The following is an 11263-nucleotide window of genomic DNA, read 5'->3' as shown; positions in this document are numbered from 1 at the left end:
ACAACTTAAAATTTTTGTGTTGAATTATAAAGTCGCATGTATATAATTTAATGTTGCATGAAGTTTTATGTACAAAAGTTAAAATATTTTTACATAAACACATATATGTATTAACTATATAATTTTATTGTGAATAATGAAATAAAGACTTAAGACTATTTCTTTTTATAATTAATCTTCATCATACAGAGATTTTCTAGATTTAAATCTTTTATCCTTAAACATGGCTTTGTTGTTGATCCGTAAATTGCTAAAACTTTTTAAAATATCTTCCTTAGCAAGTGATGTATCTGCAAGTCTCTTTTGCATGGCCAGTATTTTTGTTTCCATTAATTTCCGTCGTGGAATATGTCTTAATGAGAACTCCCAATCACTGGTAAACTTTAAGTCCAACATAATGGGGATCATATGATTTATATTCAAGTTTTTCTTTGAACCTGGAGCCCATTCTAGATATCTGTCAAGTGGTAGTTTAGCCATTTTGATTCCATCACGCTTTGCCTTTGCCAGTGACAAAGGTTCACTGTTCATCTGAAACAATGGCATATACAATTATTAATATTGGAGACCATTATTTTTTTTTGGTTGGGGACAACAAATTAACTAAACATAATGAAAATATGTGACAGATACTAGAAACTAACAAACTACACATGAGCAATCCAAATGTGTAAGCCAAGGGTATAATTTGATTAGCAATGTATGATCATCATCAGCCGGAAGACTTCCACTGCTGGACCAAAGCCTCCCTCAAACATCTCCATGAAGATTGTTCCAGTGCTGCCTCTTGACCACATTGTTGGTCCATCTTGTGTGAGACCTAACAACACTGCATCTCCCGTAATGTGGTTGCCATTCAAGGACTTAACTGACCCACTGGCCATCTTTCTGTCGAGCTTTGTACCTTAATGTGTTTATATTACAATGTCACTAAAACCAGGCTGACAATCTACTCTTTAATTATAATATCACAGCTTTGACAACATATATATTGAAACTTAGATATATCCCCAAGCTTACCCTTACTCAATTAATCAGCAAGGCTCATTTTACACATGAAAATTAATATTATTTCCATAAAAAGATTACCTTATCGACCATACATCCAACTATATATATAGCATCATGGTCAAAAGAAGTCAATTCTTCTCGACAGTGTGGTGTTAAATACACTAATTTCTCTTTTGGAAAAATATCCATATAGCTTTGAGTGTGAATATTTAAGGGAAACATAGGCTCATCCACTGATGGAACATACTTCCTAAATTGTTTCATGAATTGTCCTTCCAAGCTAACATTACACAAATGTAAATTAAAAGGTTCCTTGTGTATTCTATTATCACCAAACACAAATGTAAGTTGTTTTGCAGCATTCAGTATTTCTCTCTTTACCATGTGGTCTTCATAAGAACAATCTATAACTAGTGACTGACCATATGTTAATGCTTGAAGTGCTCTGTAACAACATATTTTAATATTATATGAAGCTAAAATACATAGATTTATACATGAATGAGAATATTTATTGATAACTACCCTCCTAAGAGTAATGTTATTGGCTATGTATTAGGATGACAAAAATGTAGGAAAAAAGCAAATGTCCATTGAAAGTTTAAATTCTTAAATATTAGATTGTAGTAGTTTATAATAAATACAAAAAAAAGATATTAAAGTAATACAAACATACTTTTTAATATATTATTTACCTGTAATTGTCAAAATTGTTAATGGACTGATCACGAATACGCAAAAATAAAGTCTGATGCTTAAGTCCATATAGAAGGTCATCAGGGAATTCTTTTACTTCTTCAAATTCCGAATCTTGAAACTCTTTTCGTCTTGCTTCTTTCTTCAACTGCAACAAAAGATGAAAGAATTCTTAATGCTATATTAAAACTGCCACTCTAATGATTGCTTAACTCATATACTCAAGAAATATTACAGTATAATATCGCAAATTACACCGGCCAAAGTGATTCAGGTTAGAAATGTATAATGAAAAGCCTAAAACTTACCTTTTCATTCTCCTTACTTTTTTCACATTTCCACAAATATTTAAGGTAATTATGTCTTTGATTTCTTGAACTTGATTCTAATAAATGTTCCCAGTGGTCTGATCCCAAATAGTCTGGAGCTGGCCGACCATCCTGCCGCATGACCTCCACCTCCAGCATTAGAATCCTCAACTTTTTTTCGATTTCATTGTTCCCTTGTGATAAGTTAGCAATAATATCTTCTAAAAGTTTTAAACATATTTAAAATTATATGAGAGAATTTGTGAAAAACATAATTAAAAGTAATGGGTAATATATAAAATTATTAGTTACCTAAACAATCTTCATTACTTTTTGTTACAAGGTGGCGTCTCCTTAAAGAAAAGCGATTAGTAGTACAATTTAATGATAACTGGACAGGCTTACGCTGTTGTGATCGTACATGGGTCAATATTGTTTTAAAACAGTGCATGTCGGTTTTTGTATCTTTATATTTTTATAGTAACACCATGCAATCCTTACTAAACTTTTAACTAATTGTGATTATGAATTACGTTATCAGCAATTACTAATTGTTCAAAATTACAATTACTTCATTTTATTATTAATTTTTTGTTCAAAAAAATTATACTAGTACTGTAAAGTGTAAACTAATCACTTCCACGGTCTATATTTCGTCCAAATTAAAATTGGGATTGTCTTGTCTCTACTCTCTAGCCTAGCGAAAAAAGCTTAATAGGGATACTTACACGATTGTATGAAAAGTGCAGATTGATAGATGACGGCTATAACCTTGTAAAAAACGGAGATAGCCGCAATCATCTATGTTTTAAGCAACTGTTCGCTTTTAAACTTAGCCGGATTATTCTTGGTCGGAAATCCTCATATTGTAATTAATAGGTACCTACTATTTCAAACTTAAGTCAAATCACTGCACGTTTTATACTAACCTAAATTTCAATTCTTACGTGGCAGTACCGCTTCATATTACATAGTATTTAACTATTTACATCCTCTTTGCAATGAATATTTTTACTCTAACGAGGTAGGCGTAGACTATATAAAATATTGAACACTATATAACAGAATATGAAATAGCATAAGTACAGAAGGCTCTATGTGCAAAATCTCTTAGACTCTTACAATTTGGTGCAATTCAGATCGCACAGCGCTACAAACCTACATATTTTTAAACTAGAAGTTGCCTGTCTTTCTACCGCGTGACTCTTGCCGCTTCGGATGACATTAGGGTTGTCTTCTTTACGTAAAACTATACCTACCTACTATAAGATAATCTTATAAAAATAACTCAGTTTTCATAGGCATTTATTAGCTTCACCTGTTTGTATGTTTGTTTGTAACCGACTCATTTGGGCGCGATTATGACCCACTTTAAACGGCCAGATTTCGTTCAAACTTCGTAGATTTATCGAGGCCTGATGAAAAAACATTAATTTGATAAAATTATTTCATTTGAAAGAATCATGGCCGCTAAATAATATAATTTTCGTTAATGTAATTTTTTCATCTATTGTCGACGTAGATAGAGTATATTGTCGATAAGGCAGGAATTGATGTTAATTTTAAATTTATTTATATAGTCTTTGTTCTAACCTGAAAATAAATAGTAACGCTCGTTAGAGTAATGATATAATTTTTAAGGCTTTTAAAGAATAGAATTAAAATATGGCAGTCGCCTGCTTGTTACGGAGGGCATTTATAGGCGGACCTTTATATTCTGCTGCTTCTTTACGTTTTGCGTCGACACAGCAAGAGAAAAAGGTGTTTTTTGATGTTTCCGCTGATGGTGAACCTTTGGGTCGAATTGTTATGAAACTTAACACCGAGGAGGTCCCAAAAACTGCAGAAAATTTCAGAGCTCTATGTACTGGCGAAAAAGGATTTGGTTACAAAGGATCTTCATTTCATAGAATAATACCAGATTTTATGTGTCAAGGCGGCGATTTCACCAATCATAACGGCACAGGTGGGAAATCAATTTACGGCCGTATGTTTCCTGATGAAAACTTTAAATTAAAGCACACTGGTCCTGGCGTCTTGTCTATGGCTAATGCTGGACCCAATACTAATGGATCCCAGTTTTTTATAACCACTACAGCTACTCCTTGGCTTGATAAGAAGCATGTTGTATTTGGACATGTTGTTGAAGGCTTGGATGTTGTTAGGAAAATGGAAGGGTTAGGATCAAGAAATGGTAAACCATCAAAAAAAGTTGTTATAAGTGAATGTGGTGAGTTAGATTGAGTTTAAATTCAATAGTTGTATTTTGATGGTAGTTGTATAAAATGTAATTATGTTATGTAGTAATTAATTTGTCTGAAATCTGTAGAATAAAATATTTTGTTTAATTAATTTGTATTTCTTTTATATTCAATTTGGTCTTTTCATAAATATTAAAATGATTTATCATTCCTAGGTGATATGGATTCGACTATCCTGAAAATGGAAGAAATTGATACCAATAAAAGTACAGTGTAAAATATGTATGCAATTTTTATTAATCACTAAATGCAACAAATTAATTTACAAATTGTCACTAATAATCAAACTATATTTGAGTGATGTGACAACAGTTACATCAGTAATGTGTCTTATAACTATTGTAAGGCATCTTAAATAAACATTTATACACAATATCAAACTATTTCTCTTTCGCACACAAGTGTGACATAAATTTACAATCTTAATTTATTTGTCTTTTCCATATAATATAAATTCATACTCAAATATTTTTACTACTATATTAATTGAAATTGGCTAGGAGCCTATGAATTGACACAGGATTTACTATTCCACATGGCAAGTTAAGATGGAAAGGTACAAACAAAAATACCAAAGCTTAAATAACTTAGATAATTTATCTCTCTTGGTCTCTTCAATTTTTATGATACTTTGTGTTAGTATGTGTGCATTGCTCTAAATTTTTTCACAGCTGTCATAGTCTATCTAGATATAAAAGATAACTAAATAAATGTAAAATTGTGAATATGGTGTTGCATAAATTGAAATCCTTTTTAATTACATGGTATATATCTGCCCTCTTCTTCACTTTTACTTAACTATGGATTTACTAGTTTTAGTAATCTATTATGAATATTATTTTCTATTGCCTTTTTTGAAACTTTGATTCAATCATTATAAATATATGAGGATAAGAGTAAAAAGTTCCAAAGAACTATCCCATTATAAACATAATACATAGATTGATTATTTCAAAATGTAGTAGGCAAAATGTAATAGATAAACACTAAATTTAAATATATACCTATTTGAGATCTGGAAAGTTTTTCACACATTAAGAAGTTTGTTTGTTGCATAGTTGTTTGTTCACAAAAAAAATATAGATAATTATTACAGCCTAGCCAAAGTTTTGGAATAAGGGAGCATTTATGAGAATTTTCAAAAGCCCTTCCCCCCCTAAGTGAGATTTGGATTTAGTTTGATCCCCTCTTCCCCCCCTCAAACACCTTACATAATTAATGGACAACCTTAGTCTTAAAACTGAATCCATTTTTATGAAAGCATATGACATGATTTTATTTAGAGCTGGTATACATTTTTGATTTTAAGTGTCACATCAATCTCAATAGAAGCAAACATTTGCGTTCATAATCATCAATTAACTTGATAAGTAGTCAACTTAATAAAGTAATGTGATAGTAGATAACATAATCCCATTTAGATTTTAATCTATTTTACAGTTTTTTTGCTTAACTATTTGCATTATTAGGGTGTCCACACGTACATACACACTGTTCTGCACACATTCCAAATTTTCTGTTGGGAAATAATTAGTGTATTTTATAAAAAAAATATATATGTAAAATTCAATGTCTGAATGTGATATTCTCATATATTTCCTATGGACCCTCACACACATTCATAAAATTATATTTGCCTATGTCCTAGCTTGAAAGTGATCACCACAGAATTCCTATTAAGTAAATCAAATCGAAAAATGTATGGTGAGGGATTCACTTATATAAGCATCTATTAGTGATATCTTTATATTGCCTATGTATCTTATTACAAATTACAGAAAGAAGGCATTTTGGTTTATTTACAGTTGATTCACTATTTTTATTAATACTAACAAACAATGGAGTACCTACAAAAATTAAATAGATTTATTACTAAATTGTGGAATAATTACATATTAGTTTCCTGATAATTTAGGTGTTCTAGTTTTCTTAATAAAATTGTATTATTTAAGTTATGCTCATGTGCAGGAATAATTTTGTAACAGCATTCAGCAATAATCAAAACCAAATCTCTAAACGACCTTAAAATAATTTTAGTTCTAAATGTAAGGCATTGACTTTCGCCATAATTGTAATTGTGTAAATATTAGACTATATTGATAACTCTTAGACAAAAGACAAAATAATTACTTTTTTTTGTCAAAATATAAATTTAAATCTGTTATCACATTGATCAAATTGAATTATTTATTGCTTCTTAACAGTCAACAAATTAAGTACAATAATGTAAAACAAAACATTTGATCACATTTTTCTAATTCTTATGTAAATATAGCTATTGTTTATATATTTTTTTCTACAAAATGAAAAAAAAAAAATATTCAAAGAACAGTAGTACTTGAGAAATTGTGATGTCAATTACTAAATCTAGATTTCTATAAACAGAAACCAAAGTAAAATAAGATTAACTCACAAATCACAATCTATTACATGCACATCTAAGAGGTACCTAGATATCTCAATGAAAATTGTTCATTATAACTAGTAAGATATGGTCTTAAATCACTTGCTTTATTGCACTAAGCTAAAAGAATTAATAATAATTATTATTAGTCTTCATCCAACTTTTTACTACTTTTATATCAGTCATTGAATTTTTCTATGACACTCACTATAATTTGTCTTTTTAATTTAGCTAAATTTTAACATGCTGTCTGTCCATGATATTAATTATAATGTGCTCATTAAAACAATGACATGTGTCTTACAGAGGTGGATTTCCACTGATTGTAAACACACTATAAAAAAAAAAAAACAAAATATTATAGAAAAGTATGATTGTAAAACAGTTACAATTACTATTGAACTGCCCAACACAACTAGAAAAAAAATCAAACTAAAAGAAATTAAAATTTTTAACACAACATCCAAGACAGTCAACATATTAAGTGCATTAAATTGTGCACCACAACACTTGGACTTAATGAGATTCCACTTCATTATTTAAAAGTCAATTTTACACTTGAGGATCCAGAGGAGATGATGCTAGATGGTCTACACTGCGACCCTTTTGTATCTGTAGACTTAGCTCATTGGGCTCCATTGTGATGTGATGTGATGATGTCCGCTTGTGTTTTGTTTCCGGTGGTTTCAAGTCTCTCGAACTTGTCCTCCGGTGCCGCAAAACCCCACCAGACTCTATGAGACGCTTGCTTTCTTCATCCACACATTTGGTCAGAGGGAGAACAGTCAGGTCGAGACTCTCCATGCTCTTTAGTGCTAAATGTTTTAGCTGCTCTAGACTTAGATCTCGAGAGTCACCTCGAGAGTGGACCTTGAAGTCACGAGAACTGTTTCGGGAATGTCCGGTGAAGTCTCGCGATGTGGACCGAGGGAATGCATCACGAGAATGTTTGGAATCGCTCCGTACTGGTTTAGTTCGCTCGGGTTCATCTAGTGAATGTTGTCTCGCCCTGGGCTCCAGTTGGATTGTCTTGGAATCGTTTCGCAGATGTCGAGACGCGACCAGCACTCGGGAGTTCTTGCCCGCGGGTCGCGTCTGCGAGTCTTGCGAGTACTGTGAGTCAGTACGTTGTAGCTTTGTGTTGTGGCTGTGTTGAACTGTGTCCGCGTCCATCGGCGACGTGACACTCGAGCTGGGGCCCGTCGTGATGCCGGATCTGAGTCCGCTCGCGTTGTCGGCCGATGGTAATTCTTCAAATACTGAAAAAATTAAACAATATTAAATATGCAATACACATAATATATTTTTATTAATTTGTTATAAGATAGTCAAAGATCTGAATGCAGTTAAAATTCTTAAGTAATAATGTTTGTTAAAAGTATTTGACTTATATCTAAATCAATTGAGTATACCAATGACATATCATTCGCAGTCTGATAGTGGAACGGCAAAAGTGTGCATAAATAAGCTTGGGACACTTTTCTCCTCAGTCATGTGTCACCAGGGGTGTGCATATCATATAGGCAATTAGGCAGTGCCTACTTCGTTATAAACCTAAACAAATATAGCACTAGTCTTAAAGTTGATTTAGTTTAATTTGGTTCCGTTGTTTTATTACCAAACTTCTATTGAACACACACCTCATAATATATTTCCTTACGCTAGATAGATACTAAATACCTACGGTAAGCAATCTTTGATTATTCCAAAGCTCAACGACGACTAGTTAGATCCACAGTGTCTACCTTGCTAGAAAACCAATGCACGCCCCTGACTGTCATTGTCCGAATCTGGTTCTATTTTCAACATAATATGTGACCTTTACTGAACCAATGTCTTACATTGCTGCTTATTGACTAGAATATTTGTCTATCTACATACATGGTTAGCGTCATTGGAGTATACTCTATGAATACGTACATTTATCAAGGCTTATAATAGATCCCGCGATATCCTTGTGCGGGTCGAGCGGCGCCGCGGTCTCCAGGTGTTTTCGTCTCCGCACTAGCCACCAGTCCACAAGGAATATCCCGAGCGCTACTATTTTAATGCCGCCGCACAGTCCGACGTATCTGTGGATGGACGATGATAAATAATATGACCTGAGATAATTTATACGTCTAGATAGACATGATATGACAACTTTGAAATGATCTAAGGATATGGCATTACTGTGTAGACACACCATGCAACGGGCTCGGACTTATGCTGAGATTTATAGAGCGTACTTTTTCTTTTAATGAAAAAAAATGGACATTCAGGCTGATGGTAATTGATACGCTCTGCCCATTACAACGCAGTGAGGCTCAGGATTATTGAAAAACCCAAAATACAATACAACTGCGTTTGTCACCTTGAGTCATAAGTTGTCAAGTCTCATTTGCCCAGTAATTTCACTAGCTACGGCGCCCATCAGACCCAAACACAGTAATGCTTACACATTACTGCTTCACAGCAGAAATAGGCGCCGTTGTGGTACCCATTATCTAGCCGGCATCCTGTGCAAAGGAGCCTCCCAATGGTAAAACGTCCACGTCTTACATTCGCTAAGTTATTTTATTGCTCAAAATAGAGGACTAACTCTAAACTCATTTTTTCGACGTTTTCACAGTTGTCATAGTCTATCCAGAGTCTAGACTAGTATAAATGATCTAACGATATGGCATTACTGTGTAGACTCACCATGTTATAGGCTCGGACTTATGAGATCTAGAGCGTACTCAGACTCTACTCACGTAAAACTCAGCTGAGTTTAAGTTTGGCGCAATCTTTGATTTAGTACTTATAGTCATTTGACAGCTGAGATTATCCTGAGCTGAAGCTAAGACAGCCCAATAGAAAGGTCAAACTGGCGTTTTATACACAGTACATTGTCGATTATTATTAAACAAACTTTTACAATAGAAAGTATACTAAATTATAACAGTATCCAAAACGTATATTATTATTAGTTTTATTGAAATAAGTGGAAAACTATGAATTATTTATGTGAAATGCGAACTTTATAACTTATTTGGTATGAGAAACGGAACGCATTTTTAGATGCGTGACAACTATGGGTGACAGCAGACGCTGTCTTTATTATACGGGAATTTTAAAATATTGAACAACAGCTGTTGTGATGACGCAAGGTATTGTTGATCTCCTTTTTATTCCGCTTATAGTCTAGAGTTTTTCCTAAGTTGTTGCTATGGTGGACTTGACCTAAGCTTAGCTCGCACTCAAAGCGATGTTTATAGTTTGTTTCACCCATTCTTCTCAGGTCTGAGGCATTCGTTTTGGAATGGGTGGTAGTTTTTAACTTTTAATAAGTGATGTCACATACTATTTTTAATAAAAATATTTGAATTTGACTTAATTGTCTAGGTAAGTCTGAGGCAAGTGTAAGTACGCTCTATTAGATATCAGCCTTAGTGAAACCATAGTAAATTTCGATACATAAATTTGCCAAAAAAATTGACGAGGAAGTCAATGAAAGACAATAAAATCCTTAGACAAGTAATAATTACAGTTTGAGCAATTGTTGAGAGTGATAACGTTTTCGAGGGCAAATTGAAGGGTTTCATATTAGTGATTACTTCAAATGGAGGGTTTTTCTCGCCAACGATGTTTGATGCCATGCGTAATTGTCATTTCCACTCGCCCTATTGTTGACCTCATTGCACTTATGTACTTATAACAAAAACACACGAAAGAAGTTAAACTTACAATTAATAAGCATTAAATGTATCTATTGAATCTATTAAAATTAATTATTATGACTGTGAATCTAGTAGACATGAATTTTTACCTATTTTTCAATTTCAAGTTCTAGTCAGTCAGTACTGTTGCACTTAAATCAAAAACAACATGGCGCGTAACCGACAATCGTGTCGATTCGCTATAAAATTTGTCTCAAACGTCGATAATAATAATAATAAAATTTATTGCCTTGAACTTAATTTAAGTATACAATATCAGCTTATTACAAACATATATTAAGACAAAAGGGAGTAGGCTCAGCTAATGCTGCTTGAAATAATATTTTCATGCAGCGCTGGTTTTCAGCCATTCCCATCTCCCTAAGGTGTAAGGTGGGATACATAGTAAAGAGGGCAAACTAATAACGATTAAAATGCAGATCTAAACTTTTTCTAAATGTATAAACCTCTGTATAAATTATGAGTGTATTTGTGAGTGTGTGTGTTGTATAAATATATGAGTGTGTGTCAATGTGTTAGTTTAAATGTAATGATAAAGAAGTTTCACTTCAAAGAGTTACGGGTTCATATAAATTAGAAAGAAATTTTATCATCCAACGTAATCCAATATGAAGAAACAATGTGTTAAAATTAGGAACCCCTTCGTTTAGGAAAAAAAAAATCATGTTAATCTCAAAGAGGTGGGGAAGCTAGCTAGTAAATTTTGCGCCATTGCCGAAAATTAATTTTTAATATAGTTTTTGAACATGGCGTACATTCAGAGGTTATAATTATGATATAAAAATATATTTTGCATAGGCATCGCTCTTATATGCGGTCGTGAGTTTCTTTTACGAGCTTGATCATAAATTTTTGCAGTTTAGTTTTAAATTTAAAACTCAA

General features: G+C 32.8%; 3 protein-coding genes across 4 annotated transcripts in view; 1 reads left to right on the top strand and 2 right to left on the bottom strand.

The window, feature by feature from the left end:
- Positions 1-35: 35 nt before the first annotated feature.
- LOC126976806 (mitochondrial ribonuclease P protein 1 homolog) lies at positions 36-2752 on the bottom strand. The gene is made up of 5 exons (XM_050825414.1): positions 2328-2752; positions 2016-2236; positions 1707-1855; positions 1090-1456; positions 36-531 (listed from the first exon to the last, which is right to left on the bottom strand). The coding sequence occupies exons 1-5, from the start codon at positions 2464-2466 to the stop codon at positions 172-174; spliced, it is 1236 nt and encodes a 411-aa protein (XP_050681371.1). The 5' UTR covers positions 2467-2752; the 3' UTR covers positions 36-171.
- An 838-nt stretch (positions 2753-3590) lies between these two features.
- LOC126976842 (peptidyl-prolyl cis-trans isomerase-like) lies at positions 3591-4497 on the top strand. Its single transcript, XM_050825469.1, has 2 exons — positions 3591-4245; positions 4432-4497. Exons 1-2 carry the CDS (start codon positions 3681-3683, stop codon positions 4491-4493), a joined length of 627 nt encoding a protein of 208 aa, XP_050681426.1. The 5' UTR covers positions 3591-3680; the 3' UTR covers positions 4494-4497.
- Positions 4491-11263, bottom strand: part of LOC126976746 (solute carrier organic anion transporter family member 3A1) — a 105880-nt gene continuing 99107 nt past the window's right edge. For both annotated transcript variants that reach the window (XM_050825304.1, XM_050825305.1), the window contains 2 exons: positions 8601-8752; positions 4491-7939 (listed from right to left, as the gene is read on the bottom strand). In XM_050825304.1, coding sequence (XP_050681261.1) covers positions 7233-7939; positions 8601-8752 — 859 coding nt within the window. In that variant the 3' untranslated portion in view covers positions 4491-7232. The remainder of the gene's footprint in view (positions 7940-8600; positions 8753-11263) is intronic.

The sequence above is a fragment of the Leptidea sinapis genome, chromosome 42, assembly GCF_905404315.1.
Source record: "Leptidea sinapis chromosome 42, ilLepSina1.1, whole genome shotgun sequence".
Lineage (NCBI taxonomy): Eukaryota > Metazoa > Arthropoda > Insecta > Lepidoptera > Pieridae > Leptidea > Leptidea sinapis.
Note: the sequence above shows the minus strand (reverse complement) of the source record. Positions and strands in the feature narration are given on the sequence as shown.

Excerpts from the sequence above, each read along its gene's own strand:
- LOC126976806 (XM_050825414.1), bottom strand. The coding sequence starts at position 2,466 with ATGCACTGTTTTAAAACAATATTGACCCATGTACGATCACAACAGCGT. Across the intron at positions 1,457-1,706 it reads AACAATTTTGACAATTACAG|AGCACTTCAAGCATTAACAT; the intron begins GTAAATAATATA and ends ATGTTGTTACAG. Across the intron at positions 532-1,089 it reads TTGGATGTATGGTCGATAAG|ATGAACAGTGAACCTTTGTC; the intron begins GTAATCTTTTTA and ends CCATTGTTTCAG.
- LOC126976842 (XM_050825469.1), top strand. The coding sequence starts at position 3,681 with ATGGCAGTCGCCTGCTTGTTACGGAGGGCATTTATAGGCGGACCTTTA. Across the intron at positions 4,246-4,431 it reads AGTTGTTATAAGTGAATGTG|GTGATATGGATTCGACTATC; the intron begins GTGAGTTAGATT and ends TATCATTCCTAG.